This window comes from Octodon degus, unplaced genomic scaffold (genome assembly GCF_000260255.1).
Source record: "Octodon degus isolate 3935 unplaced genomic scaffold, OctDeg1.0 scaffold00126, whole genome shotgun sequence".
NCBI lineage: Eukaryota > Metazoa > Chordata > Mammalia > Rodentia > Octodontidae > Octodon > Octodon degus.
Genome location: NW_004524702.1, coordinates 1,913,241 through 1,937,035, shown reverse-complemented (window position 1 = coordinate 1,937,035; position 23,795 = coordinate 1,913,241). Strand labels below are relative to the sequence as shown.

The 23,795-nt window shown below is 46.6% G+C and overlaps 1 protein-coding gene across 4 annotated transcripts in view; it reads right to left on the bottom strand.

The window, feature by feature from the left end:
* Window positions 1-3,086: 3,086 nt before the first annotated feature.
* The window catches only part of Nktr (natural killer cell triggering receptor), a 46,729-nt gene continuing 26,020 nt past the window's right edge, over window positions 3,087-23,795 (bottom strand). For 2 of the 4 annotated variants that reach the window (XM_023700710.1, XM_023700711.1), the window contains exons 5-15: window positions 19,655-19,684; window positions 18,786-18,931; window positions 17,650-17,872; window positions 16,702-16,857; window positions 15,134-15,221; window positions 14,301-14,446; window positions 9,449-12,376; window positions 8,578-8,667; window positions 8,019-8,075; window positions 7,199-7,303; window positions 3,087-5,234 (exon numbers count right to left, since the gene is read on the bottom strand). In XM_023700710.1, coding sequence (XP_023556478.1) covers window positions 5,147-5,234; window positions 7,199-7,303; window positions 8,019-8,075; window positions 8,578-8,667; window positions 9,449-12,376; window positions 14,301-14,446; window positions 15,134-15,221; window positions 16,702-16,857; window positions 17,650-17,872; window positions 18,786-18,931; window positions 19,655-19,684 — 4,057 coding nt within the window. In that variant the 3' untranslated portion in view covers window positions 3,087-5,146. The remainder of the gene's footprint in view (window positions 5,235-7,198; window positions 7,304-8,018; window positions 8,076-8,577; window positions 8,668-9,448; window positions 12,377-14,300; window positions 14,447-15,133; window positions 15,222-16,701; window positions 16,858-17,649; window positions 17,873-18,785; window positions 18,932-19,654; window positions 19,685-23,795) is intronic. The other 2 variants (XM_023700709.1, XM_004640752.3) reach the window with 2 other exon arrangements.

The window sequence follows — 23,795 nt, the reverse complement described above, 5'->3', positions numbered from 1 at the left end:
CCCGGCCCGGCCCACGCCCGGGCGCAGCGCCGCCCCGCGAGGATCCCGGCTGCGGGGAGTTCGCCGGGTCCAACCCTGGCGCCCGCAGCTGCACCCGGAGGGAGGCGGGGCGGAGACTGCCAGGCCCCGCTTGCGGCACCGCCGCCCTCCACCTGCTCCCCGAGCAGCCGCACCCTGGCGGAGGCTCAGTCGGGTCCCGGACTCTCGAACCCGTCCTACCTTGGTGGCTTCAGCTGCTGCCCTGGTCCCGTAAGACCCAACCCGCGGCCGCGAGGTTCAAGCCACTGAATGTCTGAGAAGGGGCACGGGGGAATGGCTGGGGCCCAGGCCCCCGCCGCGACCAAGCCTGGGAGCTGGCCTGCTGTGGCCTCCCCGCCAGGCCTCTGCGGGAGAGGCAGCCAGGCTTTCGGAATGCTGCGCTGGCAGCGACGGACGCCCATGGGGGTAGGGGGTTGGCCATGCTGACAGGAGGCTGCAGAAGACCAGGGCCAGGCCCAACAAGCGAGCGCGCAGTAGGATGGGGTCGTGGGTGAGGGCCTGTGGACCACGGGATGAACAGCTGGGCACCACTGCTGGACGGCCCCTGAGGACTTGCATCACACAGAGGTAGTTCTGCGACCCCCACTGACTGCATTGCCCCTCCACCCCCACCCCCCACCCCTCTCCTTCAGCTCATCTGGGCCAGCTACAGGAGCCCGGCAGGCACCTTAGCCTGGGTGGCAGGGCGCATGTTGAGCTGTAGGATGAGAATGGAGGAGGCGGGCCCTGGGTAGGCCATGAACAGTCCCATGGTCTCCTGTGACCCAGACAGGTTCAGGGCAGGGGCAGCATTGTGCACAGGACACACACTTGGGGACGACGGTGGGGACACCATGTACCCTTGTGCACTCCCTCCCAGCTCTTCCAGCACCTCACTTGACTCAAGGTGGATCCTGGCATTGACCTGGGAGATGGCAAGGACTGTGGATCCACTGGTTGGACAGAGACAAGGCCCAGAGTGATGCCTGGTCAGGAGGCCAGGAGCAGGCCTGCAGGAGCCCTGAGTAATGCCTGTGAGCTCTGCAGAACCATCCAGCTGAAGTGTGGTGTGTGGCCAACGTGACCAGGGAATGGCCTTGGCTACCAGTCTGGCTGGAGGAGGGGTTAAGCAAAGGGGGGAAGAAATGGGGGCCCAGCGTCCCTAAAGGCCCCACCCCACCCTTGGCTGTTTCCTGGCCTGCAGCAGATGGGCTGGGGAGCCCCAGGCAGAGCCTGAGCTCTGGGAGCCTGTTGGGGCCTAGTGGCCCCAACCAGTCCTCTAAAAGGGGCTTGCACATGGAAGAGGGGCACCCCTCAAGGCCAGCAGGGACTGGAGTTCCTGCAGTTCAGTGCCTGGGTGTGGAACAGCTGGGCCCTCACCTCCTGGAGGGACATGTGGAGGTGCTGCCAAGGCCTCAGGGCAAGGGCCCTTCCCACATTTGAGGCTGGCAGTTCTTAACAGTGTCCCTAGGCAGCTCAAGTTCCTCCCTGACAGCTGGGGACTGGGGAAGAAGGGAGAGCAGACTAGCAATGCCAGTGTGCATGCGGTCTCAAGCTGCACAGCTGGCGGGTGGCAGCAGACCCAGGGAGTTGTCCTGGCTCTGCAGCCTGGCACTCGGGCCACCAAAGTGGGGCGGGGCCTAATGTAAGCTGCAGGCTGCAGTTCCTCTGCAGCCCAAGCACTGCAGCCTGGTAGCAAGGCCTCCCTGGCAGCCCACAGGATCCCCTCCTGCCCTGCTGGCTCCAGGGATGCCGTCCTGCCTGGAGGCAAGGCAGGGGCCACTTGGTTCTGAATATTTATCCACCCTTCTAGGCAGGATCTGTGCTTGAGCTCACTGGAGCTCAAGGGGCCTGGCCCCTGCAGGGCAGAATCCTCTCGGGTCTGCCCATTCCCTTCACCACCAGGGCTGAGAAGGGCGGGCACGGCTCCACATGCAGCATGGGCTCTTCCTACGGGCTGCAGAACTGGCGTGTCATGGCTGTACATGGGGCTGAGGGTCTCCAAGAGGCAAAAGTGCTTGTCTCTGGCTCCAAACCTGGCACGGAAGCAAGTGAGCATGGCTGTGACCTTGTGCCAGCCCCCTGGCGAAGAGCAGCTCCCAAAGCCTTCCCCATGTGGCCGCCATAGTTACCTTGGCCTTGCACCCAGCAGGCAGGGCCCAGGCTGAGCACAAGCGTCTTACAGGGCACCTAGCTCCTCCTCTACAATTACTATAAACCAAAGCTTGCAGTGACAGTTTACAAATGGCCTGACTTGGGAGGCTGTTAATTTAAAAAATTCACTGCCTGAGGAAGTGGGCTGCATTTACCAAGAAAGCACTTGTGCACGCGCGCATGTGAGAAAACATCACTGTGTACCCATCTCTGTCAGCGACATGCCAGTCAGTATGGCAAGCTGCTGCTCAAAAGTGGAAGCTATGGGGACGTGCGTTGAGGGGATGAGGGGGACACAGCCCTCCCTCCATGGTGGAGAGCTCTGTGTGCAGGTGACAAAGCCTGGAGGGACCAGAGTGTCCAGCACCACTTGGGCCCACACAGTGCAGCTAGAGAAGGAAGGGGAGCAGGAGGGAAGGCCTCGCCCTGGCCAGGTCGGGAGGAGACTCAGGGTTTCGCTGCTGCCCACTCAGAGAGACGAGCTGAGGCCAGGGTTGCTGCAGACAGCAGAGACTCGCAGACCCGCACAGACTCAGACCAATGGTCCATTTTAATTCCTACAAGGCCCCTCACATTCAGGAAAATTCAGCTCAAAAGTATACAAATTAGACATTGGTAGTATGTACAAAAGTATTTTCGTTTTTTGAACAATTTCAGCTATTTTATTTGCAGTAAACAATGTTACAAAAACAGTTCAATAATGCATTTTCTATTAAGCACATTACACAACATAATTCAGTATTAAAAAATAACCTCAAAATACAGACCAATCTGCTGTAGGAAGAAAAACTACTTCAATAGTTCACTTAGTAAACACACAAGTCCAACACTGCAGCAGGGCCACCCTTTCCATGGAAAAACACAGGCTTCCAGGGCCTCCCCTCCAAGGTAAAACTCTCACCCACCCCCAGCTTCAATGAGACTCTGATGAGACTCATGCACAACTGGCCTTAGGATGGGTCTTCTCTGTGGCCTAATGCAATTCACATGGACCCTTAAGATAGGAGAAAGAGAGGTGAAGCATCAGAGCAAGGGACTCCAGGGGCCACTGCTGGCTTGGGGATGAGGGGACCATGCAGACAGGGTACAGAGCTACCAAGAAGCCTTGGGAGAGGCCGTCGGCTGGTGAGCAGCAAGGTGCCAAGCCTGCCTGTGATGCATGAGCCCGGAAGCTGGGCCTTCCAAAAGGACAACGCCACCAGTCCCCCACCCTCTGCCTTGGAGACAATGAGCAGAGAACCCAGTCAACAGATGGGTGCCCGTTAAGGTGGCTCATCTGTCACACATGGCCACAAAGAGCTAACACACTGCCACAGGTCACTTTTCTTCACCCCACTGGATTTGGCAGTTTCTATGCAGGTTCTGAGTGCCTTTTTCCTCAACAAGTGCTATATTAAAACAGTATCCTCCTTTGCAGGCAACTTCTGAAAACCCTTCATATGAATTACCTACTGCTTTCTATATTCATTTTTGACTCTGTCCTGTTCCCTGATGCATCGTTGTCTACTGCGGTGGCAGCCAAGTGCCTGCCAGCCCTGATCACAAGTGGTCCCTCCTGCGGGTGATGGCTTTGCTGTCTTGCTTCTCGTGCTAAGGACTGAGCCCAGAGAGCTCTAGCACAGAGCTTTCCCTCCAGCCCGGAGGACAGCGGTAACGCATCCACTGTCACCTCTGCATCCTCTGGGCGTCAGATCCCACAACTGAGGTCTCCGCTACTTCCCAGGCAGAGGCCTAGGGCAGCAGGGCAGACTGCGGCACCAGACTTTTGACAGGAATTTCTCCTGCCTACCTGGATTAAATTGGCACTAAGGTGATTAAGTACACTTGGGGAAAAACCTCAAAGTAAAGATTAAAGAAAAAAATTACACCAGTTTTTACAGGTTAACTTATTTTTAGAAGAACCATCCCAAGCCATGAACAGGATCTCTGTGGAACCCTGGGCTCTGCCTTGGGTGTCCTGTGTCACACCCGGCTCACTCTGCTGGCCTAGAACCCAGCAGAAAAGAGAAAGCACACTGGTCAGAGCAGCCTGCCTTTGCATGGGACGCCCCTTCCCTGGAGGGTTAAACCCAGCCCTGCACAATGTCTGTGGGCTGACGGCAGCTACCGTTCTGGTGCTGCTGTTGGACGTTCTTCAATCCTCTCCTCCAGAAGCACACGTGCAGCAGACCAGCGCAGGGAGGTCACAAAGCCCCTAGGTCACTCTTACTGCTCCAGGGGACCCCAAACCATGCTTGAGAGAAGTCCCTTCCACATTCAAAGTGAAGACAGCGCAGAAGAAACCATTTTTGGTGCCCGTGAATTAAAAAAACAAAAACAACCTCCCCCACATCATCCTCGTCTATGGAGCAAAGGATAATGCCTAAAGAGGCGGCAGCAGAAGGCACCGAGGAAGCACCAAGGCATAAGAAGCTGGACTGGAGTGCTCTCTACCACCTAAACTTCTGTGAAAAGCAAATACAACAGGCTCTCCTCAGGGCAGTGGAGGAACTTAGGACAACCACCAGCCGGCAGCAGTGCAGCCACGGGCAGCCTGCTCTGAGAAGGCCGCGGGACTGGGACAAGCACTTCCGCCCTGGGCGGTTCTCCACACAGCTCTCTGGCAGCAAGTATGCTAAAACCTGAAAAACGGGCAAAAGGAATCTGTGTTCTAAGGAAACTGAGATGGAGAAAAAGTCTACCCAAAATAATATTACAAATTATACTTACATAAATCTCACAATTCCTTGATTCAAAAAAAAAGAGAATTCCATAGTTGGCTACTGTAAAACGTGGCATAAAAATATTTCTAAGAGACACATCCATACTTAAACTCCTCTACACGTTCATACAAAGGAGTGACTAGAAGTGTCTTTCTCTGAAAGTCACCTCTGACAGCAAAGTAGTAAGTACAACAGACTGTCATTCAGTTTCTGAAACTTTTAAGTTATCAGATATTTACAACGAAATATAATTTATATCAAAAAGGTCATTTTCAACTATATCTGCTGCTTTCACTGGGGCTCCGGTGATGAGAGTAACTTCGGTCACTTTCACTGTTAGAGCCGTAAGATCCACAGCTCCTGTGGAGCAGAACAGAACAGAACAGGGTGCACAGAGGTCTTCACTCTTTACCCTTGGAGCCCTCCCACGGCTTCCACACACTACTGACCACCCAGCGCAGAGGTGGACACGGTTCCCACTGTGGCAATGCCACTCACTCCTTTCTTGTTTTTGAGACACGATCTCACTATATAGCGAGGACTGCCCTTGAACTTGTGGCAGTCCTCCTGCCTTGGCTTCTCAAGTGCTGGAATTACAGGCGTGTACCACCATGACTAGCGATACCAGTCACTTCTCAAGGGTGTTTAAACCACAACTGGAGACAACATCAAGGGTAAAACAAACCTCACAGCATGGGGAATTTTACTGGAAATACACTCATGCATGTGAGCAGAATTATTTTCAGTGGTATCTCAGATGAGACCCAATATTTGATTAGACTGCCTGAGAAGAGGGAGATGCACACACAGGTTTTTGTTTTTCAATTATTTTTTCAAAAAAAAAAATTTTTTTTTTCATTTATGTATTTGGTACAGGGCTCATTACCCAACTTGGACTTATAGTGATCCTCCTCTTTTCAGCCTCACCAGGGCTAGGACTACAGGCCTGCGCCACCACACCCAGACTCATTCCCTGGCTGAGCCTGCCCCAGGGGTGGGGCTGGCATGTGAGACCCGGGATGCAGACATAGCTCTACTGAAGGCCTAGGCCCCAAACGGAAGCCTCGCAGAGGTGGGGGTACGTCTGCATGGGACAAGAGGACCTGCCTATGGTCACAGCTGTGCAGTAAGCTTAGAAAAAGTTGAAGAGCCAGCCACAGACCGGGCATGGTGGTACACACGTGTAATCCCAGCCTTCAGGAGGCTGAGGCAGAAGAAGAGTTTGGGGCCACCTTGGGCTACACAGTACGTTCAAAGCCAGCCTGAACTGCATAGTGAGACTCTGTCTCACTGTTACAAATATAGACCAAGTATGGCCAACATGGATCACACATAAAGAACAGATGGCAAGAAAGGGAGCGAGGGCAACAAGGACTCCAATGAGGACACAGCGGCTGCCTCCATGGTGGTAAGGAAGAGGATGTTTCAGGACTGGTGGGGGTGGTAGGATGCAGCAGAGACCTCAAAGTAGGTGAGAACTGGTCATTTCAGGATGCAAAGAGAGATGGAAAGGACACGTGTGTCTCTACGCAAAAGGAAAGGGTCAAGAATTGAAGATAGAGGGCTGAGGCAAGGGCCCTGTAGGCCTGCTGTACGCCCCAACCAAGATGCCCAAGCACACCACCACCACAGAGAAGCCCTGCAGGCATGGGGATTGGGTGGCAGTGTCAGGGGCCACCAGAAAGGGTTAGTTCCAACGTTACCACAGGGACCTGCAGTAATCAAAATATTACATAAACCACAATATACAAACAAAAATTATTCTACTACACTGACAAAAGAAACTTCAATGTTACCAGGAAGCCAATGGCTATGACGTGTCCTGTATTACTTTTTATCTTATTTAAAAACTGGCAACTTGGCTACTGCAATCGAGTAGCCTGACTTTAGGAAGTGGCTGGAATGTAGTGGCCTTTTCTTTCATCTTTCCTAAGGAAGTGTATGTCCAATGATTGGTGAATGTTTAAAACTCACTGAGATCGAATGCAAACAAAATCCAGCAGATATTACCTGGCAACTCTTAATGCCAAGGCCACTTTCAGCAGCTGCCTACAGTACTAACATGCAGGAAGGAAGGATTCCTGGCCTTGGAAGGCTATGCTTTCTCCCTACGAGCAGTCAGTGCCTGCTGCACTGAGAGCCCACAGTAACTCCAGGGACCCAGAGGAGGGGTCCTTAGCCAGGCATGCTGGCACACACCTGTAACCTCAGTGCACAGGAGGATGCTCATGAGTTTGTGGCCGGCCTGGGCTACCCAGCTCGACCCCATCACAAAAAATCAGGCTCCCCTACCCCCATAAAATAGAAATGACAGAAGGACCCACCTAGACCACCTGTTGTAACTTCTGCCTCGGTGGTAACTGTCACTCCTCTGGCTTCGACTGCGGCTTCGGCTCCTGCTGTAGGAGCTGTCGTAAGTGTAGGACCTGCTTTAACAGCAACAGCACACATTCAATTTTCCCATTCAACAACTGTATTCCCACTCACTACCTCTTAGCCTAGAACACAGGCACACGGTGACAGCATGAGGACACAGGTACAGCAGCTGCCCCTGTTAGACCTATCACACTAAAGAGAAAAGCATTTCTTTCTGCATTGAGGAGGACATTTTTTTAAAAATGTATTTGGTACAGTGTCTCACTACACAGCTCAGACTCATAGTGATCCTGTCTTCAGCCTCTCCAGTGCTGGGATTACAGGTGTGTGTCACCACACCCGGTCTCAGTGGCCTGCTGAGCACACCAGGGGCAGGGCTGGTGTAGCATATGGCCTGCTGAGCTATCTCACTAGCCCTTCTGCACTGAAAAATAATGCAAAACTAATACCGAGTCTGAGTGACTCAGATGGACCTTACTAGGCAATTATATCTAACAAACACCTGCGGGCACAATTTGCCATTGTCATTTTTTCATCAGCATGAAATGGGCCAAAAGATTAAAAACTCAAAAAGACCTCATTTAGAAATATTATGATTTGAGGAGAAAAATAGGCATGAAGCTATTGAATGAGAAATGCCACGTTAGGGCCAGTGGCAGAGGGCAGGTGCTGGGCTCCAGGACCAGTACTGGCAATGAGATAACAAACCCCTCCGCCCCAGAAGGGTCTCTGTACTCTGCTCCTGGTGGGACGCCCATCCTGTCCTACCTGGACCTGCTGCGGGCGTCGTAAGAGCTGCTCCTGGATCTGCTCCTGCTGGACGTCCTGTGGGACCACAGGGAAAACATCATCTTGGGGACAGTGACCAGGCTCATAAGAGTCTAGACTAGTTCTCAGCCATCCGGGGGCACCCTGGAACTACTTTCCCATCCAAAGTCCTCTCGAGGACCTGAAAACCCACCAGATTTCGTAAGAAAGATGAAACTTTGGGCCATCCTCACAAGTCATGCATGAGACAGTCACTGGGAAGGCTCTGACCCAGGCAGGCAGTGGGCCACGGCTCCACACATAGGCAGCAACGAGTACAGTGAAGTCACAGCCTCACACACATTCACAGTCCCAGGCGGAGACGCAGGGAGCAGAGCACAGACACCCCTCCTCAGGACCCCGTCATCCTCCTGGGGCTGCTCCCTAACCTGGGCTAGGCGACTAGTGTGCCCTGGGTAAATGTACTAGGGCTGAAGAGGGAGTGGCAGCCTCCGCCCACTCTGACAAGATCCCACTGAGGAGCACCCAGGAGGAGTGGCCCCAGGCCCTACAAGCCCACCTGTGGCTGTCATAGCTTCGGTAGGATCGGCTGCGGCTGCGGCCTCGGCTCTGCCATCCTCGGCTCCGGCTTCTGGAGTAGCTTCTTGATCTGTGAAGAGAGTGTGTGAAAACACCAGTGTACCAATCACTCTGCTACACTGGCACTACGGACACCACCAAGGGAGGGACACCGCCTATAACCTTTGGGCAGTGGCTGTGGCACTGGCACCACTAATGTGGTAACTAGAAATGAGTGCAGCTTCAACTCAACAGAACGGAAGAAGGGAAAGCCACCACTGACTGCAGCACAGCAAGGGCCACACAGCACCAGCTCCAACCCAGAGCGAGGCAAGATCCAACTGTGGAAGTGAAACGCAGGTCAGCCCGCAGCGCTGAGTGAGAAGGGCCTCGGACAACACCTTCACGTGGGAAGGCTTTCATTTATAAAAGATCTCAGAAATGCAAAAGTAAGACCATCTACAGAGAAAGGTTTATAGATGGAAAAGCAGGAAAATTATAGCACAAATTTCCAATAATGGTTAATTCCAGGAGGGCAGAGAGAAAGTAGGGTGGTACTGGTGTATCAGAGCTCTATTTTTTACACTAGATGACAGGTACAAAAAGATCCATTATGTTATTTTTTTTTCGAGCTTTAAATCATTTATCTTTGGCATCCACCAACAATCAGACAACTGACTTCTTTTTCATTGATAGCAGTAGTTTCTTAAATTAAGCCAAAATCTCTTCTCCTGAAATCCTCACTGCCTATGCCCTCAGTCCCATTATAGATACCTGGAGATTATAATCTTGTCCCTCACTGTGACACATTCCCCAGTTAAGGAGGAACACATGCCCCTTTGGGGAACAAAAGAAAAATGAACACTGCTTACCTATACGATGACGTGGAAGTTCTCGAGCGGCTTCTGGAGCGACTGTAGGAGATGGACCTGGTTCTGTGTCGGGATTTGGTTTCAGATTTACTGCGAGATCTACTTGGACTCCTGGACTGACTGTCACCGTCCCGACTAGGTGTCTGCTCGTCACTTGAACTTTCCTGATTTCTTGGTCTCCGGTTTAGGCGTGCTGTCTTCCTTACTTCATCAAAGAGCGACCCAGGGCGAACTTTGTTTTTGCTTTTGATTTCTATCCTTAAGCCTTGGGGTTTCATCTCAGGTCCCACGGCCAGGGTCTTTGCCTCCGTGGCACCGGCTGTGGAAGCAGGGGACGCCCACAGGTTCCCCGCACCCTGCAGAGGCTTCCATTTGTTATCCAAGAGGCTGCCCTGGCTCCGCCCTGCTGCCTCGCTCTTCCCAGCACCTTCACTGCCACAGGCTGCACTGCTGTCTGGCTTCCCCCTTTCTCCCACTGCTCTGCTCTCCATCGTGCTGCTTTCCTCTCTCGTGCCGTCTGCTTCAGGAGCCTCCCTGTGCAGGTCTGGTTCCACACCACTCATCTGTGGGGCGCCTAGCCTTGAACTAGCCAGAGGGGACGCCACCTCTCCCTTTGCTGGGGAGCTCCTCTCAGGTGTGCAGATCTCCATGTTATCATCTGTCTGAAGCACACCCTCTGCTCCATTTGGGGTACCTTCTTCATGCTGGGTATTTCGGGGCACACTAGCCCCCTCATCCTCAGGCTCTAAAGCCGTAGAACAAGTGCCAGGCTTACTGTCACCTTTGGGCAGCTGAGTGAGGGCTGGGGAAGCACTCACTGTGCTGTGCTGACCTGAGAGCCTGCCTTCATCACAGGCTTTCTCAGTGTGGGGAGTGTCGTTTCTGCTCTCAGAAAGCTCTTTCTCTTCCTTTGACTCCGGAGTGACTTGCTTTTCGTGAGTCTCCTCCTCTTCCTCCTCCTCCTCCCCAAACTCTAGTGGAGGCTGCCAGTGAAATGCTTGCTTTCGTTTCGGAGGCTTGTGCTTCTTGTCTTTTTTCCCTTTTCCTTTCTCCTTCACTTTCTTGGTATGAGCTCTTTTAAGACTTTCCTTTGACAAATGTTTGTGCTTCTGTGGCTTCCCTCTGTTGTTTTCAGAGTTAGAATCTGAGCCCTCAGAGGCAGAGGTCAAGGGCCGCTGCTTGCTGGATTTCCAGGCCCCATGGTCGGGCAGTGACGCATTCGCTGGAGATTTTGTCTTGGGTTTGGTATGAACTGCACTAACCTCTGATTCAGAATCTGATGTAGCCTCCCCTTCCTCCTTATCAGAAGACCTCCAGGAACGCTTCTTACCGTTTTTAGTTACATCTCGTTCTGAATTTGACTCAGAGTCCCATTTACTTCCAGCATAATTCTTCCTTTTGGGCTTACTGCCATTTCTAAAGTGATCAGAAAGATTCTCTTTGGAATTTTTTTTTGAACCTAAGTATTCCGGTTCAGCTTTGGTTTTCTCTGCATCTCTGCCTTTCGCCTGTTTATTATTCGCTATCTCCATTCTGCTCTGCTTCCCTTTTTCCCGTGCTGAATGTGTGGAGCCCTCCACACCTGCCTGCTCACTGTCTGTAGAAGACTCTGTGGATGACCTGTTCTCACTACGCCTTCTTCTCTGTCGTGAAGACCGGTCTTTACCTTTGGCATGTTTACTGTATGGTGTCTTCTCGGAGCTTCTGCTGTGCCGTTTATGGGAAGTGTTACTTTTTCTCCCACTGGATCTCAGTGTCCTCCTGGTCCGTCTCTCCTCAGCACTGCTAACAGAAGTGTATGAAGATGACCTACTGCACTGGGAACGGTCACTGTACTTACCTCGTGAACGAGACCTAGAGGATGGAGACCGGGACCTAGAATGTGAACTAGCTCGACTGCGCGACCTTGTGTAGGATCGAGAGTAAGATCTGCTCCTAGAAGACCTGCTCCGTGACCTTGGGGAGCTTTCAGAACTTCTATCACTGTATTTTGAATAAGCACTCCGATCACTTTCTGAATTTTTTCCTCTTTTATGGTAGGATGATGAACTGCCAGTCTCTTTGACATTTGCCAAACTGTAAGTACTTTGGATGGGCAGCAAATGAGTTGTTTTAGCTTTCATTTCCTGAATTCGCTCATAGGAGGGTTTCCAGGGCTTCTGCCCAGGCTTCCACCTTGAAGGGGGAGGACTGTCACTCAGTGGTATTACTGGAATATTTTCTGTTACTACTGATTGTACCACTATGTTTTCATTTTGTGGCACTGTAGCTCTTAAAGATTCTGTTTTGACTGGTTTATTTTCACTTAACTGAGAAGTTGTTCCTCTTGGTGATTTTGAGGCTGTCCTTTGGTGCCCTGACTTGGAACTAGATCTGGACTTGGATCTACTCTGAGAATGGGATGAGGATTTTGATGCAGTCCTTGATCTGGAGCTCCCTCTAGAAGAGGACCGAGAGGGAGACTTTGATCTGTAGGAATCCCTGCTGGAATGTGTGGAAGAGCTCTGCTCGTCTTTGTCAGATTTAGACCAGGCCCTCTTTGATGAGTGATGGGATGAGAAGGAGGAAGAGCGGGACCTCCGTTCTCTATCACAGGGGGACTTCATCTGTCGAGTGGAAGATTTGGAAGATTCTATGTCAGACAGTACAACTCTTCTCTTCTTGGGCTGTCTGTGTCTTCTATAGTGTTTCTGCTTTTTGGCTTTCTTTTTATGCTTCACTTTTTTTTCCTTTCTGTGTTTTTTACGGTGACCATCGGAGTGCCTTGCTATACTAAGGTCTGAGTAATATCCACTATAGGACCAAGACCTAGATCTCTGTGACAGGCTTCTCTCATCCCATCGACTTGAGGAGGGGTCGCTTAACCTACAGACAAGGACATGATATGAAGTCACTGGGAAGCACACTTTCAATGCCTTCACACAGTTCCTGCTGAAAACAGTATCAATCAAAAGATTCACGGGCCTGGTCTTAATCTTACACTTTTAGAGATGAATAACAATTGGTGGCAGATTCACTTACAAAAAGCTTTTTAACTTTTCAAGTTAGAAAGGAAGTTCCAATTTTCAGAGAAATGGGAAAACCAAGTCAACTCATCCCAAGAGCACCGCTGCCAGGCTGAGCTCCCGGCTTGGATCTATCTGCTCACAACCCTTTTCTTCTGGAAGTAGTTTTTGAGGGAGAGTCAAAGTTAGTTCCCCAACAATTCTGTTGTATCTTTTATGGTGCTAGAGATCAAATGCAGGTTCTCACAAATGCTAAGCAAATGTTCTACCTGAGCCACACACTCTCAGCTCTTGCCCAAACTGTTAGGACTAGCTTCTTGTTCTGAAGACGCTATCATGATTTGTTTTCCATCCTCGTCACAGAGGCTATCCAGACTTGCTTCTAACTACTTAAAATAGAAACTGAGGAAAAAAAGACATGAAAACTGATGGAGGCAACACCAGGGCTGAAATCGAGACTCCTCAGCACCACTGTGCGTCAAGCAGACACAGGTCTTTCTGTCTCAACCCACGGCCAGCCATACTGTGAGACACCACAGAGAAGACGAAGGATTACACAGGGCTGCCTGGACGTTTTCCACTGGCTATCCTGGGGCCAACCCCATGTTTGGAACAACCACTGTGGGAGATCTCTGAGGTAAGAGGCAGGTGGCCTTCTGAAGAAGAAACGGTCTGTGGGCACATAAGGACAGGTTTTTCTATCTGCTCATTAATTTATCAGTAATGACTCCTGGCTAAGAAAGAATCTGCTACAGTATAGACTTTAAAGTCCTGATACTGACCTTGTGCTTGCCAGGAATGCACTCATGCCAGTATGCTACCTCCCTGGCCCCTGAGATACCTATGAATGTAAGCAGGATGGTTTGGACAACTGCACTGTGGATTACTGTTGGCCTATGGAAAGAAGCAGTTAAGGCTTAATTTGTTTTGTCTCCTGTTTTTAATTGTTGGTACTTTTTATCTTCTTAATTTCTTATATATTTCTTCTTCCAATTTTGCATGCATGTATCTGATAATATGAATAACTGGCTGGAAGACAACACTGTATTACAACAAATATTGTGAAATTTATATTATTTTAAGTGAAACCTGTATCACTTGCAATTTTTCTGTTTGAATACTATTTTGTACTGTCTTTTAAAAATATAAAAAACTGAAAAAAATAAAATGCAAAATAGTAAGTGTCAAAAAAAAAAATCCTGGGGCTGGAGAGATGGCTAAAGGGACTAAAGTGTCTGCTTAGGCAAGCTTAGGCAAACGCAGGGACCACAGTTCAATCCCCAGCACGACATGCCACACCAGCCCTGCCCCCAGGGCAGGCTGAGCTGGCCACACCAAAAAATAAAGATTTCATTAAAAAAAAAAAAAAAAAAGGGGGCCAGAGAAATGGCTCAGTAGAATAAGCGCTTCCCTGGCAAGTGCAAGGGCCTGAGTTCAATTCCCGGTTCCGCAAAAAAACCAAAAAAACAAGCAAGTTTAAAAAAAAGAAAAAGTCTTGATATTTCTAAACCTGAGTTCTTTAAACCATTCAGTAGCAGGAAAACAATTCTGAAAGCCCCCAAAACCATTTGTCCTATCTAGTTTTTTAATATTTATTTATTTATTTATTTATTTATTTGGCGGAACAGGAGATTGAACTCAGGCCCTCACTGAGCCACCTCTCGGCCCTGTCCTGTCTCCTACCTAGCTGAAGAGTACTACTTTCACCAACTATCCCCAAATGTGTCCCCTCTGGTCACAACTTAACTCCAACTGTAACCCTCTAGTGGAAGGTACAAGATCAGGGCACATGCCCGCAATACCCGGCCATCGCAGGCACAGCTCAGTGCCTCCCGCCCAGCTCTCACTTGTCGCCTTTACTCCACTTCTCTCCACTCGGTGGTCGGTATGCTCTCAGCCTCTGCATCTCCTCCTTCCAGTGAGGAGGAGTTTCACTGCTGTTGTCATTCTCAGACTCTGAGCAGGATCTCGACCGTGGAGGTGTGTGATAGCGCTGTACACAAAAGGAAACAGCTACTTTTAAAACATCCCTCAATTACAGGCAGCGATAGACAAAGTCAGGCAAAAGACCCAAGTTCCTTTACTCTCAGAGGCAATGATTAAGTACAAAAGGATGGAATAAAGCTCTTTTTAAAAATTTGGTCTCTTTTTTTGAAACAGGGTCTTGCTATCCAGTTTAGCCAGTCTTCAACTATGTAGCCAAGGCTGGCCTCAAACTCACAGCAATCCTCTTGCCTCAGCCTCGTAGGTATTGGAATTACAGGCATGCACCACCACACCCAGCTAGAAACAAAGTTATTTCAAACACAAGGCACTCAAAGAGGCTGAGTGGCTGCTACTGGGAGAAGCTGCTAATCCCCTGTAATCCCATACAAAATTTTCCTCTTCAAAGTTTTGACAGCTACATTCACTATACTTAATCATTCAACATACTATTATTTTTCAACATCCTCCTTATTTTACAGTACATCCATCTCAGACTGAAGCCCATCCAAACATAGCTACGAACTGGCCCACAGCAGTACCTTCCCATAACTATGAAATGTACAACTGATTTCTCACAAAAATTTTCTATTTCACCTAAAATCAAATGTAGAATTTTACTAACAGGTTAAAAAAAAAAAAAAAAAAAAAGTCACTGTGAAGTAATTTGCAAAAGGGAAAGTCCTAACACACATACAATGGTGCCCCTTCCTTTGATCTTCCGTCCAGACTTTGACACAGATGGCTTCTGATCACTTACAGCAGGTACAACATCTGGAATCTTCCTAGAAAAAAAAAAAATTGGGATGAAAATTAAAACTTAGCAAACATCAGGCAGTTTTCCCAATTTTTAAATGCAAAATTTAAGTTCCTACTATCAAAAGCCAGCTTCAAAATATTTTGTGACATGAAGACTACTTGAAATTCAGGTTTCAAGTTCTACAATTCAAGTTTTGTAGACATACAGTCACTTCTGTCTGCTCACACACGTCTCGGGCTGTCTGCAGGCGGCAATCCCTGCTTCACCCTGCTTGGGGCTCTAGAACTCGCACAGCACAGCTGCAATTGGCCAGCACTCGGTATCATTCACCTGCACAGCAGTCAGTCTTCAGACATGAAATTTGTGAAATTACACTGCAGGGCAACATTACCAGATGAACAGCAACAAGGTATTCCATGAGAGAACACAAACACTGAACACCTAAGCAAAGTTAAGTGGAATTCCACTATTAGTAGACCTATGTTAAAAGGTTGTTACTCAACTTTTATTATACTTTGTATCTTGTTGATAGAACATTTGTGGCAGGCTAGAGTACATTTCAATTCAAGGCCAGCTTATAGACCATTTGTGAGGTCCTGTTTCAAAAAAATTTTTAGGGCTGGGGAGATAGCTCAGTGGCTTAAGTGAATACCCAGAAAGTGCAAGGTCCTGAGTTCAATCCCTGATATTGCAATAGATAGACAGACAGACAGACAGACAGACAGACAGACAGACACAGATAAAAGGGTAGGGGGATATAGCCCAGTACAAAAGCCCAGGGTTCAAACTCCATTACCCTACCACCACCCAATTATCCTGAGACAGGATCTTGCTAAAATCCTTGCCCATGTTTGGTACTGTTATTAGGATCCTCCTGTCTTAGCCTCTCAGATAGCTGGGATTACACTGTAACCAGTTAGATCAAATCTAAAGCTGCACACTAGCTTTTACAAAGCAGAGAAGTTTCACTGAGCAAGTTAACACTAGTAACATTTACAATGCTAAATATCTAATTAACATGCAATTAATTTTGTATTAGCAAAACTGGAACATCTGTTTTGTCCCTCAAACGAATTGCAAAAGTTTAAGTAATCCTCTATCTAATAACCAAATACTCAGAGCTTTAACAAAAGGCCTATATAGGAAGGTCAGTAAGGGAATCTCCCCAGACCTCCAGTAAGAATCTCTCACCTAACCAACTGGCCTGTCTTTCCTTACTGCTGTAGTCAAATTCACATTCTAAAAGGCAAGTTACCTGCTAGTCATTAATCTGATGTCTTCTATGGAACCTTTCAGAGTGCTCTGAACCTGGGCCTTGTTCAACAAATGAAATTGCAATGAACTGATGCGGAGTTTTTTGGTTTTGTTCTCTCGGAACTGGGGATTGAACTCAGGCCCTTGGGGCTTGCAGGGAAGTGGTTATTCCACTGAGTCATCTCCCCAGCCCCCTGATGAGGAGTTTCTATTAGAGAAATAAAAGCATATCAATTCATCATCCTACTTACGGCTCGGGCTCCACTGGGACAACAGGCACATCTCTTCTCAGTAAAAATCGGTTCTCAGGCACTGGAGGAATCTCTTCTGGACGGACAACAGGCTTTTCTCTTTTAGCATTTGAATCTACTGCTCTTTTTTCATTGGTGTCACTCCTCTCAGAGTGGCTTTGAAAGAACAAACCAAGGCAGCAATTAAGATGTATACTGCTGCTGTTTCATAATAATAAAAGCATATAAAATTGACAATAAAATAACAGCAAAACTATTGACAACTTACAAGTCTCACTCAAAAGGATTTCATAATTTTTTCAGAGAACACAAAAATCAGTCCAGAGTACCACAATGTTGATATGAAAAATGCAGGGGGGTCGTGGGTTAGCTCAGTTGTTTAAGCTCCTGCTCTGGCAAACTGATTCAGGTGCAGGGGATCCCTGCAGTTCGATCCCCAGACCCGCCTTTAAGGCAGCCTGGGGGTGGGGATCCTACTCAACTTTTGGGCCAGCCAAATAGCTCAGCGGATTAAAGTGCCTGCAAGCAGGAACAGAGGCCAGGGGTTTGATCCCCGGGCCTGCTGTGCTGACCCCACCCCTGGGGTAGGCTGAGATGGTGATTGAGACTGGGCGTGATGGCTCGCGCCTACAATCCCAGCTCTTGGAGGCTTTAAATAGGAGGATCACTATGAGTCCAAAGATCTAGTAGTGAGACCCTGAACATCCTGTAGACCCTTCCCTAAAATACAGAAAAAAATTGTAAAATGATTTTTTCTTTTTGAATTTTAGATATTTTCACCTAAAAACATGTAAATCTTTGATATGAAATGTCTATGCTACTATAGATTTGCCAAATTTCAGTTTAGATAGGGACCAGAAAACTAACCTTGTCACCTGTAGATAGCTCACACAAGTCTTCCACCCCAGGCCCTGGGGGCGGGAACAAGCCTCAGGGGTTTCTACTCACACATTTGGGCTCACAAAGAGTTTACTCCTTGGCTCTTCCGAACTGCTGACTTCCTTTCGCCTCCTTTTAGAATGTTTGGCTTTTGGCCTCCTCTTACGTTTCCTTCTCCTACTTCTCTCATGTTCAATTTCACTTTCTGAAGATGATTCTGAAGAGGAAGAGGAACTGGAAGAGGAATCTGAGTCTTCTGAATGTATTGGTTTCTTCCTTTTTTTCTCAAAAACTTTTAATAAATATTAACAAAAATATTAGTACTAGATTCCAGTACTTGCACTTTCAGACTAAACAATGTGATGACTGAGTACTATGTAATAGGCTTACATATAGCAAACTAAAAGTGAAATTTAAGTAAACCTTTTGGAAGGTGATAAAACCATTGCTTACAAAAGACTGCAGCAGGCCTGTACTCTAAATGGGTCAGATAACGGGAAATTAACTAACTACGTAAGTTGACAAACGCAAGGGCTCAGATGGAAAAGTAAATCATAAGAGCAATACAGAGGGAGCAGGGAGAGTGGAGTAGTTCCAGATCGCATCTGAAGGAGCCCCAAAGGAGGGAGGTGCTGTGCAGATGATTATTGACAAAGGTTCTACTGGGAAAGAAGAGCACAAGGCCCCTGCGTGGCACAAGGTGACCATGCTGGGAGGCGGAGGAGGCGGCGGCAAAGAGGCCAGAGAGCTAGACTATCCAGAGCCTCCTAGACCATGAGACTTTAGCTCTGGCTAAGAAGGGAGCTTTCTTTGGTGCAAGGACATACACCAGCGATCACCTGGCTCCTGTAGCAGCGCAAACCACAGGGGCCTATAGATGAAAGCAAGGAGATCAGGGGAAATACTCTTGAGAAAAGATTAGAGAAGAGCAAGGAGTTTGAGACAAGGCACACAGCCATGAAGTCACTGCACAGTCCAGGCCTGCAACCCTGCTGGCACACTTTGGGCTGGCAGCAAGGGGCAATATCAAGAGGAGGGGCTGGAGAGGATGTGCAGACTGGATGTGGGCGGTGGGGCAGAGACCTCAAGAGCCATCTTTATACCCCACAGGCCTTTATTCTACCACGGCAATCTAGGAGTATGCCTACACCTTCAACAATGCTCTACCTGCATCCTAGTTTCCTCTACACTCAATGAGGTCTTACCATCTTTCGTTGATTTTGTGGCAAGCACCCCGCAGTCAATAACTCGCACATCTGCATAAGGTCTGCTCGCAGCATCAGTTTTCAGATTTTCTATTTGTTCGATTACTTCAAAACCAGAGATAACCAGTCCAAAGACAACATGCACCCTGTCACAATATAAATTCAGGTGAGAACTGGCTACTAAGCTGTAAACAGTATCCAAGACAACCATTATAAGTGACATGTCTACCAACCAGAAAGTAAAATCAAAATGTTTGATGTATGAAGCACCCTAGCAAGCTCAAGAGCCTGAGTGCAATCCCTGGTTCCACCAAAAAAAAAACAAAAAAACAAAAAAACACTCTGATGTATGAAGCAAGTGAGGGGCCGGGGAGATGGCTCAATGGAATAAGCGCTTCCCTGGTAAGCACAAGGGCCTGAGTTCAATCCCTGGGTCCGAAAAAAAAAAAAAAAAAGAAAAAGAAAAAAGAAAAAGTAGAAGGGAATAAAGCTTGAAATCCATTTCAAACAGGCAAACATTTGAATCTGGTCTCAGCTTTTTTGCCTTTCTAAAAGTGTTCTGTAACCATTTCCTAGTTAGAAGTCCAAAAACAGGCTGCATCTGGCAGTGAGAAACTTCTTTTATAGTCCCCACTCAGGACTGCATAGCTAGGAAGCCTGCACGTGACCACAGACAGGCCCTTTCAGTGACAGCAGAGTCCTGGGATCTCAAAGCCACCGCACTCATGATCTTCCTGGAAGAGTAGGACCATGAGAGATTAACCCAGACATCAATCAGAGTAACCAGGCAAGTGTTTACCCAGGGGCAACTAGTCTCTCTAGCTGCCTACTCTAAAAACTTCCCTGCATGAGAAGGACAGAAAGCTTACCCATCCAGGTGTGGAGCAGGCTTTGTAGTACTGTGTGATAAACATCAATACAAAGATGAGGTCAAACACGCCGTGTTCAGGTAGAGAGAGTGCAAGGGTTTAAACATAGCATGTGGAGGACAAAGAAGTAAAGATAAAAAGATAGGGGAAAAGTTAAACACAATATATATCTAACACTAAAGACCCCCCAAAACAACAATTGTAGCCATTTTACTGATTAGAAAGTCAAGATTATAATGAATTACAAAATCATCTCTATTAGAGAGCATGTACACAGAATATAAAAAATAGGTTTTATCTCACATATAACCATAGCTATGTAACATATGCATTAAAATTAAAGTTACTTTCAAATCTAAAACAACAAAAACTACATGTAAAAGAACTCAGGATTTTTCAGCATAAACAAAGAAAGCCACCTGCATTTGCCCCATGGAAAGGGAAATGTGCATCGGGCATCTGCCTGTACACTGAGTGAGTTCTGTGGCTTCTCACACTGAGCCCCCTGCGGCTTTAAAGCAGGCAAATCAGGCAAGGGCTCAGCAATCCTGTTCCCCCAACTTCCTGCCACTCTTCTTTCACTCAAAGTGAAATTCTGCCACTAACTGCAACTCTGAAAATAGGATGGTTTGTTTCCCTTCAATCTTTCTGCCAACACTTCTGACAGCAAAGTGATACAGATAATATTACAAGCATCTTTAGAGACCCACAGCCCAGAAAACACTCTGCTAGTTCCTTCTATAATCCCCAACTGTCAAGGAATCATTCTTGAAAGTCTATGGAGGCAGAGCTGATTAATATGCTTTCAACCCTAGCTGGTTCTCCCAAAGCATTTCCACAGACCTTCACACTATGTGAATAGGAGTGTAAAAATCCAAAAGCAGGAGCTGGGGAGACAGCTCCGCAGCATAAGTGCCTGCCTGGCAAGCACAAGGTCCTGAGTTCGATCCCCGGTACCAAAAACAAAACCCAAAGCAGACAATTAAAACTGTACAACACAAGCACCTTAGTTTGTAAGAATGAAAAGTAGATTTGAGAGAAAAAAAAGTCACTAGATAATAGGGCATATTTAGCCAGTAAATTGTATCAGAAGCCCCCATAAACATTTTAACGTTCATTTTAAGGGAATTCTAAGACATGTATGTCAACAAAACACAATTTTAAGTTAATTTTATAACAATGCTAAAAACCTTTGAGAAATAAAAATTGTAATGCTTATACTTACATTAAGAATATTCAGTTCTGTAAGACAACTATAGTATTTAATTTAAAAAAATAAAATGTCAACTTTAAAAGATTGAAAAATATAAAGAAAACTGAGTTTTAAAACAAGTCTTAAAATACTCTTTAGAAGCTTGAGAAGTAGAGATTCAAGCCAATGTAACTATAAAAATTTAAACAGGCAACAAAAACAAAAAGTAAAATAAGTCTAGCAAATTGGTAACCACCAATGCTGAAACATTACACCAGCATCCAGAACAGACATGTGCTTCCTATAGTCCTAAAACTTTCCTGGAGCACAGTGAAAGTAACAGGAAACCAGCACATCGGCTAGACACATATTCCACAGCACACAGGCTAAGGAGTGCACCTGAAAGGTGGCGTCCCACTGTGCACAGGAGCAGGATCAGACATGCGCAAGGACACAGGGAGGTGTCCCGCTCAGGTCCAGTCCATCCCAGCCCCTCACTCAGCTCCACAGGACGGGACCAGGAGATCCCACCGGGCTCCACCTCCAGCCCCAGGTTTTGTTTTTAATTCAAAAGAAAACTTGAGAATAGGCAGACTCGATCCTTGATTGCAGGAATAAAGAAAGTGAATAGAGAATAGATTCTTCCGTTTCACCTGCCCAGCCTGACTAAATGGATGTGAATAATTCACCTGTGTCTGCAGTTCAAGATACAGAATATAAGAGTATTTCAGTTGAGTTAGAGTACGTATTAAAAATACTAAAAATATTTAAGAAGAAGCCCTCTGGGAGTAAAATCCCAATGTTAAGGCAGGCTTATGGGTACTGGGCTGACAGTCTACATGGATAAAGAATATTAGCAAAATCACAAAAGAGGGTGACGAAAGGGCAGAGGGAATGATCTGCTCAGCCTCACGACTAAACTGGGCAAAGACAGCCCATCACACTCTGAGAGCATTCATCTTTCAAAACTATGCAGCTCTTTAAAGAACCATGCAGTAGTGACAGACACCTGGAAAATAAGACCTTAAGAAGGCCAGAAACTAACATGAATGTGTACATTTCTATACAGTTATTTAAAAATACCTAAAGGAGAAATAGCCAAAGAACATTTTAAACACTTGCAATATTTACACATTTCTATTTTCTCTTGTAATGTATAGACACTGATTTTCTAGTTTCCCCCACCCAGATCTACTTTAAAAATACATGAGCAAGGTCTAATGTTCACTTAAACCTTATAAATCCTAGAAACTGAAAAGTGTTACTGTTATTCCAAAAACAATCTAAATTTTCTGTCATTAGTAGAGACAGTCTTGGTCTTATGCAGAAATTACTAGTTTCACACTGTAATAAGATCTAAACCCATAAGTATAAAATATAATCCCACTTTCCCAAAAGAAGATTATAGAAAAAAATTTAGCACAAACAAGCCACTGAAATTAAGATGCACGTGTCAGGATGAACCATGACAATAAAACACACTTGCTGTACACGTACTGCTGCTGTACACACGAGCACAGAGCTGTTTGTCTTAAATGTTTCAATGCATTATAACAACAGAATTAAAGAGAAAAAAGCAAAGAAAGAGAAAGAGCCTTAGAGTAATGAGACATTACCTTTGGAGCGCACGGTGTAACACTCTTTCTGTAAATTTTACACAAAAATGGCAAGAAATAAATTGTAATACACTTTTAAGACAAGACTGAATCTATGTTTTAATATCAATATAACTTTGAAGTTAAATATTTTAGAGTTTTATGCAAAGTGCGAAAGCTTCTTAAAATGGAGGGCTCTAAACTTTCTTTCACAAAAGATATTTATGTAGAGATGAAACATGCTTAAGAAAAGCCTTATTGTAACTAAAGTAGAATCTCCTCAGACCCTTACTACTCTAGCACAGGGTGCCAAGAACAGCTAGTAACAAAACATGATACTTCCTTTCACAAATCCCAGAAACTCCCTAAGAAGACTAACATAAAAATCTGGATGCCCAAGAGCAGTTACAGTTCTACTAGTCAAAGCAAAACCTTCAATAAAAAAGGACTGAGTTAAGATAATTCAAAACAAAATTTCAAGGAACTTGTTACTAATTCCCTTCACATAGTTAAAGAGCCCTTATACTCCTACGTTTGAAATCTTTTTTTCAGCCACACACCAAACCAAAACATTTTCAGGAATTAATGAGAAAATATCTGGACTGGAGTTACTGTTCACACCTACAATACACATTCTGAAATTTATAAATCACTAAACATAATAAAGGAATAATAAAGTAGCATAAATGAAATTTTAGGGATCTTTTCAGAGGATATAAAGGGAAGGGAAAGTATCAGTGTACTATCAAAATTTGGCTATGGCTACCATACTTTCTTTTCTTGTCTGATATTCCCCATTAAAAAGATATCTTTTCTTCACAGAACATATACTGTCTGACTGACATACTATTACTCAGACCAGAAGCCCTACTATAGCATAGACAAAATGCCTGACTGAGATTTTGGACATATTACTCTTGATCTTAGCCAAAGGCCAAGAAGTGATGAAGTTTTGCACATACTAAATCTTAAAATATTAAAAAATAAGCATTACCTTCTTATAAAGGCAATGATACATGACAAAAGAGGAGTACGTTTGAAATAAGGTACCGTTTTCAAGGTAAAAAAAGTACTCTAAGGTAAAACAGTACAACAGAAAGGAGCTAAGACAACATACCCTGTCTCACTCAGCTCTGACATGCAGTCCTTTCGTTCAGCTGCTAACCCTTGCCACTGTCAAGGAAGGGGCTCCAAGCTGCATACTACGACGCAGCTCCTATGAGAGCAACTGGAAATTCACTCAGTCACAAGCTCTACTCATGTATTCGCCAACGTAGAAGAGCCAATGTCACTACAAACAGAATTTCTTCCATGGTGCTCAGATCTTTGTCACATAAACACTAAGTAACATTAA